Raw genomic sequence first — 20800 nt, 5'->3', positions numbered from 1 at the left:
GTTTGCCTGTTGATGCGGCCTCTGGAGCGGTTCGTCTTTAATGGAGAACAGAGACGAGCTGGAGCACCCCCTGCTGGAAGAAAACGCCGCCAACAGGCTGCCGTCCGACCAGAACCAGCAGAACCAGGCGCCGGTCGGGCTTTTTAAGGGCATTCTGGTGAAGTGTGAGGAGGACCGAGCGTATCCTCCGCTGGGCTGGAGAGGCTACTGCGGCCATCCTCCGGAGCTGCTGGACGCCTGCGCCCTGCCGCGCAGCCTGGAGTCACTCTATCCGGCCGGGCCGCTCTGGGGCCAAGCGGACCTGCTCAGCAAGGAGTACCTGGAGACCACGTTTGTGGACATCCGGCCCGGTTCGGCCCTGGAGAGGAAGCTGCTGGCCGAGGCGCAGGACTTCCACAGCGCCCCCTACAGCATGGATGACGAGGACGACCTGCTTCCTGACTCTGACGTAAGAAAGAAAAAAACAAGTTTATCTGAAATCTGTAAGAAAATAGTTAGGATGAGGAAACCTTCGGCAGTTTGGAGTGTAGCTCCAAACTGCCGAAACTTTATTTAAAGTTGACTTTAAATAAAAGTCAACTTTTATTTAACAGATAATTTATGAATGGAAAAGGATTAGGGACACTGAAAAAAAGAAAAGAATTCTTTTATTTTAAATTTGACATTTCCCCCAGAATTCTGAGAAAATTCTGACATGTTTTCGCAAAATTTTGACTGTTTTCTCAAAGTTGTTTTTTTGTTTTCAAAATGTGACTTTTTTCCAAGATTCTCACTTTAATGTCAGAATTGTAACTTTAACATTTTTTTTCTCAAAATTTTGTCACCTTTTCAAAAATGTTTTTCTCTCAGAATTATCACTTTCACCTCAGAAATCAGACTTTTTTCTCTCAAAATTAGATTTTCTCATAATTTAGATTTAAATTTCTCAAATTGTTTTAATCAAAAATTTTGAGTTTTTTTTCTCAGAATTCAGACTTTTTTCCTCTCATGGATTCTGACTTTCTTCTCAAAATTCTTTTTTCTAAAATTGACAATTTTGTTTGAATTTTGACTTTAATCTTCAACAATCAGAGCCCTGAGAAAAGGTTAGCATTTGCAGATTAAATAATTCTGAATTTAATGTAATCAGAATTCTGATCACAAAAGTTTTAAATCTTAGCTAATCCTCTTCTATACTAAACAGGTTTTTTAGGGTTTTATCTTTATCTTCAGGTTGAACGGTGCATAAGTAGTTGAACTCTCCCGTTTTTCTTGTGTTGAGGTGAAGAGCGGCCATTTTAAAATGCAAAGTCGGTCCTACATAACTGGTTGTTGCTCCCAGTTTTCCAGTGGGAAATCAGTTTGCAGAGGGCTTTCAAGTTCTTTTTATTTTTTTAAAAAATGTACCAGTTCAGAGACTAAATAAATAAGAAAGTGGAAAAGAGATGGCGAACTTTGACTGAGTTTGTGTAGAAATAAAGCAACCATTAACATAAAATATACGATTTTAGTCGCTAACAGAAATAAATGTTTTACGGGCATAGCGGACCAAATTTAAGGATACATACTTAGTTTTTCACTGATTTCTGAAAGATGGCATGAAAGCCAGAGACCTTTATGTTCTCTGTAGAGCTACTGGCGGCTGAACAGGAAGCTAAAATAGATATATGAGCAATGCATTCAAGGTAGGCAGCAATTCACCGGTTTCTGTCAGAAAGCCAGGTTATATAAAGCTGCTCTGGTGCTTTAGCACAGGTACCAACAGAAAAATAAATATAGTTTCATTTTAGGAAACTATGAAACCATATGTGTTGGAAGTGTTGAATGCTCCCAGATTAGTTATTTATTTTAAGGGTTGTTTGAGTTTACGTTCCCTGAGGTGAAAACTGCAGAAAACTTAAAGTTTTCTCTCATGAATCTGTAAAAAACATATTTATCCTCCGTGTTTGTGTCGTTTAAAACACTTTAATAAAAGTTCATGTGCAATTTTAAATGCAATTTAGAATATGCAATATTTTGCCATATTGGGCACCAATCACAGCTAAGACTATTTAGCAGAAATACAGAAAATGTCCAAAACAGTAAAACAGTGAGTTTCACTGTTTTACTTTTCCTGAGACAAACTTACTGTTCGTACCAAATGTAGTGAATTTTGCAAAAAATTTCTAAAACTAAAAGTTGACATTTTTATTTTTTCTTCTAGAGATTAATTAAATTGAAAAACAATTTATGAGTTTTTCTCACTAATTTTAAAGTTTTTAAACTAAAATTTCCATGATTTTTTTTTCTAAAATAAAATTGAGGTCTTTTCATGCAAGCTGTCAACTTTTGGAGTTCAGAAATTTCCTTATATTCAGATTAATCTCCAAACTTCAGTTTTTTTCTCGCCAGTTTTCTGAGTTCCAAACATCAAAAAATGAAATTTTCAGATTAATCTAAAATAAAAGCTGGAAATTTCAAAAGCTTAACAAGTCAAGAATATTCCATTTAAATTATTGTGTACAATTTTGCATCCTTATCCACCTGCTAGCATCACTTCTCCTTGCAGGCATCTGTGTTTAGTGAATGAGCCAGCAGTTCTCTGACAATTCATGCAATACTCCCATTCACAAGTCAGCAACAAAAAACACAGTTAGCAACTGAAATCACTAGTCCTGAAACGATTAATCGAATTAATCATGATTAATCAATTATTGAAATAATTGTCAACTAATTTAGTAAATAATTAATTGTTGTTTTGAGTTTATAGACTCAAAAAAAGGCCTTTTCCTGAAAGAACAACACACTCAGAACAGTAATTGGCCAAAACTACAAAATGTATATATTTTGCAAAAAACGTCTCTAAATATGTTCTGCAGATGATTATTCCTAAAAACAATTATGACGTGTTCACTGCAGGAATGCTGAGTCATTGTATTTTTAGAAGTAAAATGTCTACTTTTTTTAATTTAAAAAATGTAATTAATAATTGATTTGCATCTTCTAATGTATGTCTAACGTTTAAGAAAAGCTTAAATTGTTATAGAAAAATCTACAGAATAATTTGTTATCCGATTAATCAATGAATCTTCAGAATAATCTTTAGTTGCAGCCTTAGAAAATAGAAAATGAGCAGCAGAAGAAGAAATAAAACACTGATTGAGGAAGGAGAGTTGGAAACAATTTTATGATTTTTATATCTAAATAAATCTTTGAATGAGCTGATCTTTGTGGGGTTTTTAGTGTATTTATTGTATATTTGAAATATGCCTGAATAGTCTCCTGAGTTGAATAGCTAATGTTCTTTTTTGTTAATTGGGGCCAGATATCCTAAGCTTATCCCTTTTTTGCTCCTTTTTATTTATTACATGAACTGTTCGTATTTATTGAAGTTCTCTTGTTGCTGTCCTGCTCATTGTTGTCCAGTTTGAACTGAAGTCTCATCATTGCACATGAGCTCCGCCGTAAAATCCTGCGCTGCACTCAGTCCACTGCAGCGGGAGTTAGGTGCCTCCTGTGCGTGGCCGCAGATGAGGAATTTACATCCCACAGTGGGACGGACTTTCAGGCAGATGGCGATCTGTGAACAGCATCTTGAAAATCCCTAAATGCACCAGCTGTGTGTGGCAACAACGCAAATACCTGGATTAATGTTCAGAACGAACACAAAGCTCCATCAGGCAAATTAAATGAACAAAAAAACAACAACAGTAACTTGGACCTTATCATAATTGGTTTGATAGAATCTGCAATATATTGTAGGAAGGAAATGATTAATCGAATTATTCAAATTCAAAGAATTTTATATAGACCCTGGGAGCAATTAAAGGCGGCATGTAAAGCATACATAAAAGATAAAAAAAATAAATACAAGATAAGATAGAATGCAATATGCATGACTATGATTAATCGTGATTAATCGATTTCTGAAATGATCGTCAACTAATTTAGTAATCTGTTAATCGTTAACTGGAGTATCCATCCAGACTAAAAAAACACCGTATGCTGAGCAGTAATTAACAAAAACTATATAAAATAAATACACATTTTGCACTTAAAATAAAAATAACCTTTCTTGTCTGTAAATATGTTCTGCAGATGCATCCTTTTTCTACAAATAATCACTAAAGAAATGCTATGTTTTTTGCATTTTAGGCAATAAAATGTCTATTTTGTTAGTTTAAAAAAAATCTATTTATTGCCTCTTTTAATGCATTTCTAATGTTTAAAAAGCTTAAATGGTTATAGAAAAATCAATAGATTGTCAATTTTGTAGTCCGATTAATTGATTAATCATCAGAATAATCGATTATTACAATAATCAGTAGCAGCAGCTTAGAGCTTGATCACTGTAGAATGAACAGAACAATGACTGCCACATGCAGATGCATAAACACAAAGTTGGGCACACTTTGGACATAAATCATCAAATCATATTTTTGCATTTCAGGACTTAATTAATTTGTAGGAGCAACTAAAAGCATTTAATATGATTGGTAATGTGCTTTAAAAGCAGAAGGACATTCGCTTGATGTGCAGCTTGTTCATGCAAAAAAACGAACTAAGCAGAGTAGCCTGGTCGGGTCGGGGGAGTCAGATCGAATATGCGGAGCTACGCGCAGACGTATGAGTCACGGTTAGCCTGCAGCCAGTGGAGTTTGTGCACATTCACAGCGTAACCCCATTAAGTCACAAGCTAGGTTTTCCGGTTGCTGTAAAAAAAACCACGTGAGAATAATAAAAACAGAATATTTTTCCTGCTTTCATGAACTCAGAGTTCAAGCAGATTATCTTGCTGAGCTTTCAAATTTAATAACTTGAAGACTGGATGTAAATTTCTTTAAATAATCTTTTATTTATCTCAGAAATGAAAACCCGGTGTTTCCTCATTCCTGCTGCTCAGATCTGGATCTAAACGAGAAAAATATCTGCAGAAACTGACCTGAAGTGACCCTGAATGTTCTCTGTTTGGATCCCAGGACTCGTCTATTGACGACCTCAGCGATACGGACAGCGACGGAAACTTTCCCCTGATAATCCCGCAGGACCACCTGGGTCTGGCCTTTTTCTCCATGCTCTGCTGCTTCTGGCCGCTGGGCATCGCCGCCTTCTACCTTTCTCAAAAGGTACAAGCCTGAACTCACACAGTCCAACATGAGGCATGCCTGCCGCCGCAGGACGCCTGCCGCCGCCGCAGGACGCCTGCCGCCGCCGCAGGACGCCTGCCGCCGCCGCAGCACGCCTGCCGCCGCCGCAGGACGCCTGCCGCCGCCGCCGCAGAACGCCTGCCGCCGCCGCCGCAGAACGCCTGCCGCCGCTGCAGCCCAATAGTCCCATTGTTTACATCAGCGGTGTCCCAATTTTCTGTCACATGGGCCAAAATCGTCAAGTGGAAAATACTCATGGGCCAAGAAAAATAACAAATTAAAGTAATAAATTCAAATCTAATTTAACAAATTTATAGAATTAAATTTTATAGATTACATCAATTAAATTCAAGTTACATTTATTTATATTTTATTTTTAATAAACTAGATAAATATTAATATGGAATTAATATTTAACATATTAATTATGTTAATATGTTAAATTAATATTTAACATATTAATTTAATTAATATTTGATTTAATAAATTGACAAAATTAAAATGTAATTTATTGAAAAAAATTGATTTATTAAATAAATAAATATTTGAATGTAAACAATATTCAACACTAATTTATTAAACATTAATTCAATATTAATATTTTTTGAATAAAATTTTAATAAATTACATTTTAATTCATTAAATGAAATATTAATTTCAGTAAATATTTATTTTTAATATCTAATGAATTTCTTGAAATTAAAATTTAAATAAATTTAACTGCAATTTAATTTATTAATCTATTAAAAAAATTATTAATTAAGTCGGTTCTACCTATTATGAAAGTTTGGTTATAAAAAGACGAATATTTTTGTTATAATTAACATTCTCCACTGTAAGAAAATTGTCAATAATAATAATGTGACCCTCATTAAAAATAAAAAGCCTAATAAACAAATTTGCGTCATTCTTGAACGACAGTTGAGGCCACAAAAAAATCAGTTGACGTGCTGCAAATGGCCCACGGCCCACACTTTGGACTCCCCTGGTTAAAATGTAACAGAGTTTTTATATATTTTGAGACAAACAAAAAAAAAACACACATTGTAAAAACTTAAACTTGAACAGTTTTCTTCAACATCTTGATGTTATTAGAGCAAAAACCAAAGTTTAAAAAACTGTGAAATTATTATTTTGCTGTGATGAAATCAGAATTTATAGTTCAACTTTGTTTTTTTCCTAATTCCTGCCCTCCGTTTTCAGGAAAATAACATTTAGCTGCTTATGATTTTTTTCCATTTCTGATTGAATCCATAAAAATGTCAAAGATAACAAAGCTTGATGTCTATTAAATAATACTACTTAATATTATCACTTTATTTTCATAATACTACAACTTTATTCTTGCATTATTTCCACTTCATTTTGCCTTTATCTCTTAATATTAAAATTGTTTTTCATACAACTTTATTTTTGTATTAGTTTGACTTTATTCACGTAATATTGCTCCATTATTCCAGCTTTATTCGTTCATTATTTTGACTATATTCTCGTACGACTTTATTCTGGTCATATTATGACTTTACTCTTGTATTATTTCAACTTTATTCTTGTAATTCTACAAGTTTCTTCAGAAATAAAAAAACTAAGTAAAACATCCACTAAACCTTTCAGTGTCAACTGCAGTAAAATACATTTTCTCATGATTTCTTAAGATTTAATCATAAAAAGAGAGAAACCTGGGATGGATTTCCGATGTTGTGGAGCGTTATCTAAACCAGGGTCAAACTCAGAGACAAGGACTGCAGGGAGAGAACAGGACAAAAACCCTGATGAATCCTGAACGCTGTTTATGATTCAGGGATGGAACATAATGTGGGATTAGCGAGTGATTGAACTGAGGGGAGGAGGAAAGCCATGCAGAACAAATACCCCTCTCTCTCGTTTTACTTTATTTTTTATTTTTTTCCCAAACCGCTAATCCTTATCCCACTGTCTTCTGCTTTCCAGACCAACAAGGCATCAGCTCAGGGGGATTTTCAGGGCGCCAACGCGGCGTCCCGCCAGGCCCTGTGGCTCTCCGTTCTCTCCATTGTGTTTGGCATCATAACGTACATCTGCGCCATCGCGGCGCTGATCTCCTACCTGTCTGCAAAGCCGTCATAAGAGCCGCGGCTCGCACATAGACGCAGACACACAGAGACACAAACACTCCATGAACATCAACACATCATCTGCAAAATAACGAATAAACGAAAAGATTTTAACCACGTCTCACTGGAATAGGACGACATGCAGCCCAGAGGACCTTCCTCCACGTTCAGGCTCGTCCTTCTCACTGACTTTGGCAAATTTGTGTCACGCTTGTCATCACATGTGGAGCTTAAATTAAATTTAAAGGTGACCTATTATGCTTCCTAGAACAAGTTATGATTGGGTGTCCAAAACTGGATAATTTAAATTACAAAAATTAATTACATTTAAATGCAAAAATGAGTTTATTGTGATTTTTCTTTTCCTTTATTTAACTGCTCAATAAAAAGTATTTTTTAAATGAAAACCTTAAAAACCCAAAACATAAAATAGGCTACAGATTGTTGCTTTGTTAAAAAAAACAAAAAAAAACTGTTAACACATTTTTGTCTTCAACAGTTGTTTTATATTTTGTTGGCCAAATTTTTATCGTTATTGAACTCTGGTCAGGGGGCCGATCAAAATCATTTCAAGGCCACAAATGGCCCGCCAGCCACACTTTGGACATCCCTGGTCTATGGGCAATACAAAACATATTCATTAAATTTTTTAGCACAAATTCATTCTTAGATAATAAGAATTTGCCTGAAATACTCGTGTTGAGCGCCATTCAGAATGAGCTTTTTTAGGGCTTCTGTCACTTTAAATCCAAATAAATGGTTTATTTAGCCACGCCCACTAAACCCAACGTTTACACTCACACGTAGAAATGGCTGAAAACAGATGCACAATTATACAACATCTTTAAACTTCATACAAACGTATTTTATGAATGGTAAACCAATAGAAAAACACTTTTGCAGTGTGTAGCGTGGTAAAGCCATAGATGTATATTACTGGATTGGACATTGCCTGTTAGCCGCTGAAGCTAATGAGGTGAACGTTCAGGCACCATTAATACACGTTGAGTCATGTCCAAAAAACCATATTGTTTTAATTGCGGGACGAGCAGGAATCTGTCATCAAAATAACTGTATCTGTCGCCCCTGTTTCTTATCTAATTTCTATAAAATATGTCTTAAATTAAATCTGAGAAGGTTGCTGATGTATAATATTTACTGTCCCTGGATAAAGATCTGGAAACACTTTGGTTTTTGTCAAGATCCAAGAACATATTAAGCAAATTTCTCTTTTGTAATGGTCAATAATGTAGTTTTACATTATTCCTGCTGTATGAGACGTAGTTTGTTAGATTTGAACAAACTACGGCTCCTATGGTTTATGAACTATTTTATCCTGTTTTATTATTATGAATGTCATCACATTCTACGAACAAACGAGGACATAAGTTGTTTATTGAGCTTTTAGAAATCACAGTGGCTCCTGGTAAAATCAGTGCTGCAGTTCCGTTGGCGTTGCTAGGTAACGGGGCTGGGCTGGGCTGGCGTTGCTAGGTAACGGGGCTGGGCTGGAGTTGCTAGCTAACGGGGCAGTTTTCTTTTATTGTGACTTAAAAATCTGTAAGTTATTGAATGGGCTCATTTTCCAGACACCAGAAAGCATTAACTTATTTCTAGACTACACAATAAGGTGATTTTTTTTTGTTTGTTTGTTTTTTAAGCACTTTGGCTGTTTTTTAGAAGCATTTGAAACCCAAAATTTTGCATAATAGGTCATCTTTAAGTAAATGCAGAATTTTCCACAATGTGAATGGATGACAGAAGATGCAGGAAGAGTCAAAGTTTGGAGGCGAATCCTGCTGGACTTTCCACATCCAGCGCCTGCCAGAAGCAACGTTTCTTCCTCAATATCCCATCATGATTCACCTGTTGTTTACCTGCAGAAAGGACTGCCTTTTGCTGTGTTTTAAAGCCAAGTCTTATCTTTATGATGATAAAAACAGAGTGCCATTATATATGAAACGAAATGGAATCGACATATGAAGTGTGGATATTTTGAAACGCATCTGGAAGTTGGAGTGAAGAAAGTGCTGCTGGGAGGAAAAGTGCCAAAAATATCAAAGTGACCCGACTGTGAAGAAAATCTTCCTAAAATGTAAATTCACTTATATATTTTTTTCCTGCTAAAAAAGGACTAACCTACAAATGGAAATGGTTTTGTCAGGCTGAAACCATGAACAAACAACAGCAGTGCACATGTTTAGATGTAAGAAATAATAATAAGGTAAGAAAACAACTGGAAAAGCTAATGTGACGAGTCATTGTCTGCATGGCACTTTTGTGTTTTACAAACATGTTCATAGCTTTATCCGTTCTGTTATTGGGCCCAAAGTTCTTGAAAGAAAAACTTTGATAAACCCTAAAAAAATCTCTGACCATATTGGTTTAAGCATAGTCATTTAAAGAAAATATCCCAGTAAAATAAAGGAAACGTTTCACATCACATTTCTGCAATAGGATGGTACCAGTGAAGTTTGGTTAGTAAAAAAAATACAGAAATTAGATCTGAGAATTTATCCGAATCAATAAAACGGATCAAATCAAAACCTGACCACATATTTTTGTCTTGATTTTAATATTTGACGTCGCGTTTACAAACGCAAGCAAATATTGACGAGTGAAACTTTTATGCCACAGGATTGAAAAAAGACCAAAGACGACAGTTTTACAAACATTTAAAATGTGGTTTTCTAAAACGACTAGCTTAGCATTAATGTCTTCAGTCAGAGGCTGAATGAAGCCGGTGTGATACAGACCACTACAGGAGATCCTTCTTACCCACAGAAATCAACAGCAACGCTTTGAAGAAACTTGCATAATTTGAGCTACAACTTTTAATTTACCTTTGAGGTTAATAACGTATTTGTAAAACTGAAATGAAATGAATATAGAATAGAATTACTTTATTCATCCCAGCAGGGAAATTATTTAATATAGCAGCTTGTTTAGAACAACTGGTGTCGCAAACTCATCAACCTTAAAATAATGAGAAAAAACAGAATTAAAATTACTTAAATAAAGCTCTGAAATTAATCTGTTATTTTAAACTGCAAAAATTTGATTATTTCTCAGGGTTGTTAATTAGGTTTGTTAATATCTTAGATTCGTATTTTTGCTTTGTAATATTTACATCTGCTTCCTAAATGCTGTTTTATACAAAGTAGTATCGGGATCATTATAGACGGTAATAAAAACAAGATGAAATTACCCACAAAAAAACTGAAATTCTCTTGAAAAAACAAGAAAATTTATGTGTTTAAAAAATGAAAAATTGGTTGTACAAAAACAGAAATTTCTGAGTTTGAAAAGTTGCAAATTTGCTAGAAAAAAAATTCACAAATTTTCTAGAACAATGAAATTTCAGATTTTGATAATTGCCTAGAAAAAAACTCATGCATTATGAGAATAAACTCATACATTTTCTATGAAATTTGCATAGTCACAAATTTGCTAGAAAAATCAAGGAGATTTCTGAGTTGAAAAAGTTGAACATTTGCTAGAAATAACTCACACATTTTGAGAATAATCTCAGAAATTTTCTGGAAAAGGAAAGATGTCCAATTCTAAGTTTGAAAAGTTGCAAATTTGCTAGAAATAAATTCACATTTAAAAATTTTCTATAAAAACTTGGAAATTTCTGATTTTGAAAAATCAAAAATTTGCTTGGAAAAACACATTTTGAGAATAATCTCAGAAATTTTCTAGAAAAAAAACATTGAAATTTCATGAGTTTGAAAAGTTGCAAATTTGTTTGAAAAATTTACAAATTTTCTAGAAAAACTTGGAAATTTCTGAGTTTCTAAAAAAAAAAATTTCGTCTTATAAAACTACAAATATTTTCCAAGTTTTCTCAAAATTTTCTGAGATTAATCTCAACATTTCTGAATTTTCTGGTGAAAATTTACTCCTTTTATCTTCAATGGCCCTAATACGCTGTTGTAGTTTTATACTTTTTAAATGGTGCTGATAATTTTCTCACTGATGTTACTGACAGGAACCAGTAGGTAAAATCCTTTATCAAGCACTTAAATCACTGGTACCAAATTGTTGCAGAACTGTGTGGCGTGCTACCAAAAAGCACTCCACACAAAATAAAATAAAAAAGACTGAGAGAGAAAAGCCAAAATTTTCTATTTTCCTGTACAGTTTTTATAGAGTCCACAGCTGACCTAAAGGCATCATAAACACCTTTTTTCTGTTGTTTTAGTTTATTAAGGCTGTTAATGTTGTCACCACACTGTGAGTCTTACCCTCAGCTCCACTGAAGTTCTTCACACGGCATCGCACTCCAACCGACCCAAATCGCCGTTTGTCTCCACACAACATCTACATTTACTAAAAAACAAAAACCGACCAACCCTTTGATGTTTTCGTGTCTTAGAACAAAGAAATAAATGTGCATCGGTTTGACGGAGCAGCTGCCACGGCTCAGGGTTTTACTCATTTTGTGTCGCTTCTTCTAATAATTATAAAAAGAGTGAAAGGGAGTCGATAAATTCATATGGTTTCAGTTGCTTTTTTTCTTTTTCTGCTGTTTGCAAAACCCACTTTCACCACCAGGGGGAGCCGGAGAGTCAGGGTTTCCATGACGACGGGCTCACACAGGAGCCATGAAATAATTACATATATTTTAAAATAAAAGTTCTTCAAATGACTTTTGATTATTTGAAATTGTATTTATGGTTATTTCATGGGAAATTACTTAATTTAATGATGCATTTAATAATTTATTGATACATTTAATAATTTTATGATGCATTTAATTCATTAAGCGAAGATTTGCCTGGTATATTTATTTAATTTTGTGACCCCCTGATCTTCTGATTTTATACTACTAAACCACATTAACGCTTTATTTAAACTCCACAAATATTTAAGCCTAAAGATGTTGAGGGTGGTGGACAGTGGGCTAATCATTCAAACTGTGCTCGCAGGCCTCAGAAATCCTGGGACCGGCTCTGCTTCCATGTGTGAAATAACTGTGAATATTTAAGTGGAACATCAGTGAATAAATGCACATAACTAAGATCGGCCATTCCTCTACTTATTTCCTACCTAATTTCTCAGACAGTGTTCCTGTCTCTGCACCTTAAAGGAAGACAGCACAGAGTTGGTTGCTAAATATTTTATTACATCACAATATTTATATATATAATTTTTTTTTTTTAATCCCGATTGGGTCAAAGGTTCTTGGAGTATCGGCGCCTGACGGAGTCTCTGTAGAACTGGAAGATCTTCTCTGACGCTTTCTGACTGGCGGCTACGCACTGCTGCAGCTGTGGAAGACGGAAAGTCCAATCAGAACCGTCAGACGGGCAACAGACGGGTCAGAAACGAAGAAAATGACCAACCTCATGAACTGAGAACGAGCCTTTGGTTGATGACATCATCACTCTGCGCTCTTTGCTGTCGATGGCGAAAGTCATCAAAGCTCGACTTTCCTGAAGAGAATTTTAAAAACATGATGAGTTTTGACTTTTGCAGACAAACATGTACAGAATCAGCAACTTTACAATAAAAAATTAATCGGATTAATCGATTATTGTATTAATCATGAACTAATTTAACAATCGATTAATCGTTAACCGGAGTTTACAGACTAAAGAAAATATTAGTTACAGAGAGAATAACACAATCAGAGCAGTAATTCAGCCAAAACTGTACAAAAAAATAACTACATTTTGAATTTGAAATAAAAAAAACTTTTATCTGGCTGGCAGTTTTAATGTGTTGTTGCGTTTTAGGCAATAGTATGTTTATTTTTTATTTAAAAAAGGAACTTAATTATTTATTTGCATCTTTTAAGGTATTTCTAATATTGTATAAGAGGCTAAATTAAAAATCTTGAGAATGTGTAGATTTTTTTAATCCAATAATCACTGGAATAATCTATTATTAAAATAATCGTAAGTTGCAGCTCTATTTCCAAATCTGTTTTGCATAAGAGTGTTTTAAACGCCGTGATTCTTATAGATCCAGTTTTATCAGTCATTTCTACAGAAAATATCTTAGTTCACTTGAAATAAGACAAAAATAATTTATAAGTAACTTTTCAGCAAGACACAGAAGCTGGTTTTAAGTCAACAATTCCTTATTATTAATTTTAAAAAGTTCTCGTTATGATCTCATAACAGGAAAAATGTCTGGAATTATTCACTTAAAACAAGCTGCTAGTTCTTGCTGAAAAGTTACTTGTAAGTTAGTTTTGTTTTATTTCAAATGTACCGAGACGTTTTCACTAGAAGCTAAACAAAAAATCCAAAAGATTTTGTGTATTTTCAGTGTAACATATCCTGTGTAAACTTGTCGAAATAAGCAATAGATCAATTAATGGCATAATAAATTAAAATGAGATCAATAATTTTCATTGACATTATTTATCATTGTCATTTTTTCTTTCCACCAAAAACTGCATGATAAAAGTCTTCAGTCTGATGTTTTGGTATCAACTATCGCTTTATTTAAGAACAGTTTTGTTTACAGAGGCATCATAATTTATTTTATTTGTTGTTTTGTTTATTTAGTTTGGATATTTAAAACAGCTTCTAGTTCCAGTGTTAAATCTTCATTAGAATTTAAAGTTTATTCATCATTATTGCATTATTTTTAGTTAGTTTATCACTAGACTTTATCTGGCTCTTCTCTTTTGCACATTCAGATATAAACAAACCATTATATTACTTGAAATGGTTTCAAAACAACAATATTATTGTTTATCACAATAACTTCTGGGACAATTTATCATCTAGCAAAGTTTGTTATCTTGACTGACCCAATCCTGGAGTTAAAGAAGGCTTCTCCAGATTTTTCATTTACGAGAAGTTTAAAGAAGCAAAAGCACAAGAAATCCAGCTCCTCTCCAAGCCACGAATAATCTGAGTTTGATTTATTTTTTATTGCTTTTCTGAGCTTCAGATTTACCTTCTCCTGAGCTGCAGTCGGGTCTGTGATGATTTCACCGTCTGCGCTGATGGCGCAGGTCACGCCACAAAACAGGCAACTCATAGACAAGCCGGCATCCATCAGAGCCATGCAGGCTGCGTTCAGACAGCAGGACAGGAGCTGAGCATTTAGGTAAGGAATGAGGAACGGCACCAATCAGTCAGAAGGCTTACCAAATCCAAACCAGAGGAGGCTAGAGAACCCAAAAACTGTACTCAACTTAGAGTAGCACTTATTTTCACTCAAGGAAAAGTAAAACGTAGCCGTCCAAGAAATGACTCAAGTAAGAGTAAAAATGTATTTGCTAGACAAAAAAAATCCAGAAATTTTACTCAAGTAAGAGTAGAAATACTTCATAATAAAATTACTCAAAGTGCAGTGTAGTCAAAATACTCCTAAAAACAAATGTTTTCAAAGAAGTTACTGATGTAAATGTAACTGACTAAATGTAACTGGCTGCTTCCCTGCTGTGTTCCAACCAACAGAACCGTTTTCAGTGAAGGATACAGCGCCGTCGTCGTGCAGCACCTGCAGGACGAGCGTGAGCGACGAGCGAGGATGGAGAGATAAAAGCAGAGACGCCTCACACGTTTCCCTCACACATTGTTCCTGTGATCGCTCCCTCACACCTAGAAGTAAACATGAGTGTGAAGCAGCTGGTTCACTGACTTATTTTTTTAATCAAAAAAAAGTCTGTACTTTTTATATTGACTGTTTTACTGTGACTTACCCGGCAGTCCCACTTTGGGATGAACCAGAACCTCCAGGGTTGCCCGGTCGTAGATTTCCTTGCTGATTTTGACCTCAGCAGGACCGTAGACTCCCGCCATCACACTGGTGTCTCCTGCAGAAACAGGCAGAATAAAGAAAATTAAAAGAAGAAAAAATTATGAATATACAAGTTTTCTCAAAGACTGTGGAAATAGTGCAAAATTATGTTGTAATACTTTGTAGCTTTAGCTTACGTAGTGACAGTTGAGTTTAAACTGCCCTTAGAAACAACTTCTTTCAACAATCCCAGTTTAGGATTCAGTCCAGAAACTAATCTGCAGCGTGTCAGAGATTATAAGGAAGTTTCATCACTGGAAATCTTAATTTTCAACACAAATTTGAGGAATTTGTTATTTGCCTCTGTTATTTTCATTATTCCAAAATTATTGAGTGTTACTGTATACATTTAAACAAGAGTGGTGAAGGCATATTGAAGAGAGAAAGTGAGATTTGCCCATAATCTGAATATTTACAACAGAATTACACTTTATGAACAAAGGCATGGATAGATAGTAACAATTGAATAATCTGTCGACCATTTTGCCTGTTTTTGAGCCTGAACGGGGAATTTTTTTAAAACTAATTATTGTTACCCTGAACGAAGGACGCCGATCCATCAGGACGGGACAGTAAGGTTTGTTCACACCCGAACTCTCTGAGAGAAACAGTTGAAGAAGGAAAGACTTCCATCATGCCGCCTTCACGGTGGAGACGATGTTTGTCGTAGCTAAATGACGTCATCGTTTTTTCCCTTCAAAAAATTCTCTTTTAACATCAAATGCGATACTTTTAACATCATTAGTAAAATTAAATTATAATACTAATTACGAAACCCGTGTATTGACATTTATTTAAATCTGTAATTGTTTGTTCACGGATATTTTTGAAAGTTCAGAACGGAAGTTGAACGGCTCGTCATTCTTTAATTTGACCACCAGATGGCAGTGTACACAAATTTTATTTTCTAATGAATCTTCGTCATTATTCCGATTCAGATTTTTTTCACATGCAGATAGATAGAATAACAGCAATTATTATTATTATTATTATTATTTCGAAACTTTTTGCCTATGACTTCCTTTAAACGTCGTATCTATACGTCGAAGCAGTATTTGAACAAGTTTTGTACAACAGGGCGAGAACAAAAAAGGTCAAAACAATATAAAAAGAAAAGAAGAAAATCAAAAAAAAAATGAGTTAAAAAGTTAGGTTGTTAGCATTATAAGCACTTTTAATTGTTATAGTTTTTATATTGTTTGAATTTCAGATTGCATCGAGTTACAATTTACCACCAAAAATGTTTTGACACTTTAAAACTTTGCTCGCAACAAAATCTGACTGATAGCAGAAAAGTCTTTTATACATTTTCAGTGAGCAAAGAAATTTACAGAAAGAATAGGACATATGTGCATCAATTTTATATTTGAAGAAAATATTTGGTTGGATAAATTGTGTGAATATATTTAAGAGAAACTTCTTTGAAGTTATTAGTGATTATCAATTTGTGTGAAAGAAACTGCATTTTTACCCCGTCAAGATTCTGCATGAAACCCCCCGCAAAGAAATCAAACTTTCTAGAAATAAAGATCGGTTTTGTTTACTAACTAGGAAACTCCTCCTATTATGTTGTTACCGAAAAGCGGCTTGAACTGACGTAACGCGGCCTTTAAATACTCCTGTCGCACATTGTGAGGTTCTCTTTTCTCCGTCCGCTGATCTATGGGAGTCTCGGTCCAAATACGAGCAATGAGTGAGTATTAATGTACTTTTTAACCCAGATTTAGCGGACCTCACACAGACAGATTTGGACCCGCTGCTGTTAACGGCATGCAGGTTTGATAAACGGCTGAACTGTGTTTCAGACATCTTTGTTTTCCCGCTTTGAATTCTCGTACTTAGCATTAGCGGGCTAGTTAGCTGCTATGTAGCTTTAAGCTAGCCTGAGTTTGTCTGATGTTTTTTTTTTTTTTTTTTTTTTTTTTTTTTTTTTTTTTTTTTTTTTTTTTTTTTTTTTTTTTTTTTTTTTATTGATAATAAAGGGGTTTACAAAATAGCAGACTCAACGCAATAAGTAGCAAAACAGATAAGACAACAATGCCAGGGTGTTACATAGGAAGCACAAATAAAATGAAAAGCAAATAAATAAATAAAAAAGTTAACTTAGAAAGATGTTAAAGCGAGAGCACATATCCACTGTCTTAATTGCTTTTCTATTCCTTGAATACTGGAGAGATGTAATATATTGTTTGAATTCCACTTTAAAGGCTGAAAAGCGAGGTTTCTGATTTGAGAATTTAGATTTATGTATATGATATTTTGCGACTAATAAAATTAGATTGATAATATAAAAATGTTTGGTTTTGTTAGTGGGATAAGAGAAGAATCCAAACAACATATTTATATAAGTGAGGGAAAAGTTATCAAGAATTCTTTGGGAAATAAACGTACAAATATCTTGCCAGAAAATACAAGAGAAATAGCATGACCAGAATAAGTGACAGAGATCTTCTACATAGAGTTGGCAAATGAACAGTTTGTGTCAATGTCTTTTTTGTATCGTTGAAGGAAAAATTTGCAGGGATAAAAACGATGGATTATCTTAAAAGACACTTCTTTGATTTATTAATAATTAAATATTTAGATGGAAGACACCAGATTTTTTTCCAGTTCAGGTTGGGGGCAAAGTTATTCCAATAAGAGATAACATTAGGAACAGAGACGATGTCCTTCTGGAATAAGGCACGTACATCACGGTTGTTCTTTCGCTTTCTTGTGGAAAAACAGATTTGACCAACATTAGTGACAGCAGCGTCTAGACCTGGAGGAGTCAGAACAGAAGTTACAGAAGACTTAAGAAGCATCATAACACCAGATGGGATGGCATCAAAAACAAGTGCATATTCCTTTGGTGGTATGGGGAGACCAAACCTTTCTAGAAGTTCAGAATAAGACATTAAGACACCATCAGGTCTAAAAAGCTGCTGAACCAAGATGATTCCATGTTCAAACCAATTTTCCAAGAATAAAGATTTATGCTTGTACAAAATGTCTCCATTGTTCCAAATATAATATCGATGGGGTGAGAAATTATGCTTGTAAATTAGAGACCAGGAAAGAAGCATTTGTTTGTGAAAATTAGATAGCTTTATGGGTAGTTTTTCAATTTTGTAGTTGCAAAGGAGAATAAATTTAAGGCCACCAAGTTTTGAGAATAAATAGTTGGGTATAAAATTCCAGATTGAGGTTGGATTTTTGAGAAACTGTTTAATCCAGTTTATTTTGAATGTATTGTTTAAGGTTGAGAAATCAAGACAATTGAGGCCACCAAGTTCAAATGAGTTCATTAAGACTGATTTCCTGATATAATGAATCCTATTTTTCCATACAAATCTATAAAGCATTTTATCAATGATGTCAATTGTTTGTTTATTTACAGAAAGAGACAAAGCTGGATAAGTTAAACGGGAGATGCCTTCTGCTTTGGTTAGCAAAATTCTTCCTTGAATTGATAAATCTCTTTGAAGCCAAGAATTTAGTTTCTTTTGTACATTTTCTACAATAGGATTAAAGTTCAGAGCATTTCTAGAATCTTGATCTTTGTTGATCATTATGCCGAGATAAGTGACCGATTCTTTAACAGGAATATTATAAATAGAGGGTTTGTTACAATTTTTAAGGGCTAAAAGTTCACATTTATCAATGTTAAGGTAGAGTCCAGAGGCTCTAGAAAATTTCTCAACAATATTAATTGCTAAAGAAACCTGAGAAGCATCCTTTAAAAATAAAGTGGTATCGTCGGCTAGTTGACTAATTATAATATTTTTATCAGCAAAAGAGATACCTTTCAAATGGTTGAGTTTAATGAAATCTGAAAGTAATTGAGAGCAGATCAAAAAGAGGTATGGGGACAGCGGGCAACCTTGCCTCACACCTCGCTTTAGATCAAATCTGGGAGACGTACCAACATGAAGCTTGATTGAACAGTTAGCATTTTTATACATGGTTTTGATTGCAGCACAAAAGTAAGGACCAAAACCAAATTTCTCTAATGTTTGAAAAACAAAATTATGCTCAATGGTGTCAAAGGCTTTACGGAAATCTAAAAATAATATAAGGCTGTCATCATGGCACAAATCTGCATAGTCAATCAGATCCAACACCAGCCTGATGTTGTTGGCTATATGTCTTTGTGTCATGAAACCATTTTGAGTTTCATCAATTATAAAGTTAAGAACACTTTTCATTCTCATCGCAAAAATTTGAGCTAGAATTTTATAGTCATTATTAAGAAGGCAGATTGGACGCCAATTATCAATCAGAAGGGGGTCTTTTTTAGGTTTGGGAATTAATGTCAAAAGGCCTTGACACAGAGTGGGAGGAAGAGTTTGGTTATCAATGCATTCTGCAAACAGCCGGTGGAGGAACGGGGCCAGTTGTTCTGCGAAGGTGATGTAGAATTCTGAAGTTAGGCCGTCAACTCCTGGAGATTTGTTGAGTTTTAGGTGCTTGATGGCAAACAGGACTTCAGCAGGAGATAGGGGACTATCACAGACATTCCTTTGGTCATCATTAATTGACTTAGTTTCAGTAAGATGTGTAAAGAAAATTTCAGATTCACATTTATTATAGTGTGATTCATACAACTCACTGTAGAAAGTAGAGCAATACTTTGCTATTGTTTGGGGATCATCAGTGATAAAGTTGTTAATGTTAAGTTTTTGAATTGAGTTGAATTGACCACGGGTTCTTTCTAATTGAAAGAAATACGCAGTGTTTTGTTCCCCTTCCTCCAGCCATTTCCTTCTCGATCTCACAAAAGCCCCCTCTGCTTTCCTTCTGTATATTTCATTTAATTTATTTTGTTGAATGATTAAATCCTTTAAGTCATTTTCAGATAAATTTTCAGGTGAGATTTGAGTAATTTCAGTTATTCTGGATATTACATTTGTTTCTTCATCTCTCCTGGATTTAGATAGAGAGGCACCAAACTCTCTGAAATATTTTGTAACTTCAAATTTAAGGAGTTCCCAATTTCTAGAGAAATTGTTATTAATTAAGGCTTTTTTCCAGAAATGGTTTATTAATAATTTGACTTTATCAATTACTAGCACATTTTTTAAGATGGAATTATTAAGTTTCCAATAAGAACTTTTGAATGTGGGAGTAATGTTAGGACAGAATGAGGCAATCAATGATATTGCTTTGTGATCAGTTAAAGGTGTTGTTAATATTCTAGGAGTAATGTTATTCTTATGTAAGCAATCAGAAACTAACCAGTAATCTATGCGAGACATTAATGAGCGAGGCTTATTAGACCATGTGTAAGCTCTAGAGACAGGGTTTTTTTCCCTCCATATGTCTATGAGATTAAATTTTTGTATAAAAGAGGACAAGTTAATAGAAGAAGTATTATTAACACTTGGAGGCCATCGATCTAGGGAGCTGTTCAAAGCAACGTTGAAATCTCCACCCATTAAAAGAAGAGCATTTGGGTATTTTGATAACCAGTGTAAAAAGCTAGATTCTAATCTATCAAGTAAAAAATCATTTTCAGGTTTTGAATTATATCCATATACATTGGCAAGAAGGGTAATATAGTTGTTGATATTCAGGATTAAAATTATATAGTGGCCATTAGGATCACTTTCTGAGTGTAGAACAGAACCATTAAAGTTGTTTTTTAAAATAGTAACCCCTGCTGATCTTTCTGAGCCATGAGAAAACCATAACTCATTTCCCCATTGAGTTTTCCAAAAGGATGCATCATTTGCTACACTATGTGACTCTTGAAAAAAACAAAAATCAGACTTTTGTTGTTTGGCAAATAAAAATAAAGCTTTTCGTTTAACATTTTCTCTTAAACCCCTGGCATTTAATGAGAAGATTGAA

The 20800-nt window shown here is 34.4% G+C and overlaps 2 protein-coding genes across 2 annotated transcripts; one reads left to right on the top strand and one right to left on the bottom strand.

The window, feature by feature from the left end:
* Positions 1–21: 21 nt before the first annotated feature.
* tmem91 (transmembrane protein 91) lies at positions 22–7574 on the top strand. Its single transcript, XM_023350861.1, has 3 exons — positions 22–448; positions 4938–5084; positions 7056–7574. The coding sequence occupies exons 1-3, from the start codon at positions 41–43 to the stop codon at positions 7209–7211; spliced, it is 711 nt and encodes a 236-aa protein (XP_023206629.1). The 5' UTR covers positions 22–40; the 3' UTR covers positions 7212–7574.
* A 4804-nt stretch (positions 7575–12378) lies between these two features.
* exosc5 (exosome component 5) lies at positions 12379–15680 on the bottom strand. Its single transcript, XM_005810550.2, has 6 exons — positions 15505–15680; positions 14871–14984; positions 14648–14769; positions 14120–14260; positions 12550–12639; positions 12379–12474 (listed from the first exon to the last, which is right to left on the bottom strand). Exons 1-6 carry the CDS (start codon positions 15650–15652, stop codon positions 12379–12381), a joined length of 711 nt encoding a protein of 236 aa, XP_005810607.2. The 5' UTR covers positions 15653–15680.
* Between the last annotated feature and the right edge of the window lie 5120 nt (positions 15681–20800).

The sequence above is a fragment of the Xiphophorus maculatus genome, chromosome 18 (assembly GCF_002775205.1).
Source record: "Xiphophorus maculatus strain JP 163 A chromosome 18, X_maculatus-5.0-male, whole genome shotgun sequence".
In the NCBI taxonomy this organism is placed as follows: domain Eukaryota; kingdom Metazoa; phylum Chordata; class Actinopteri; order Cyprinodontiformes; family Poeciliidae; genus Xiphophorus; species Xiphophorus maculatus.
The sequence above is the reverse complement of the archived record's forward strand: the minus strand, read 5'-3'. Positions and strand labels throughout refer to the sequence as shown.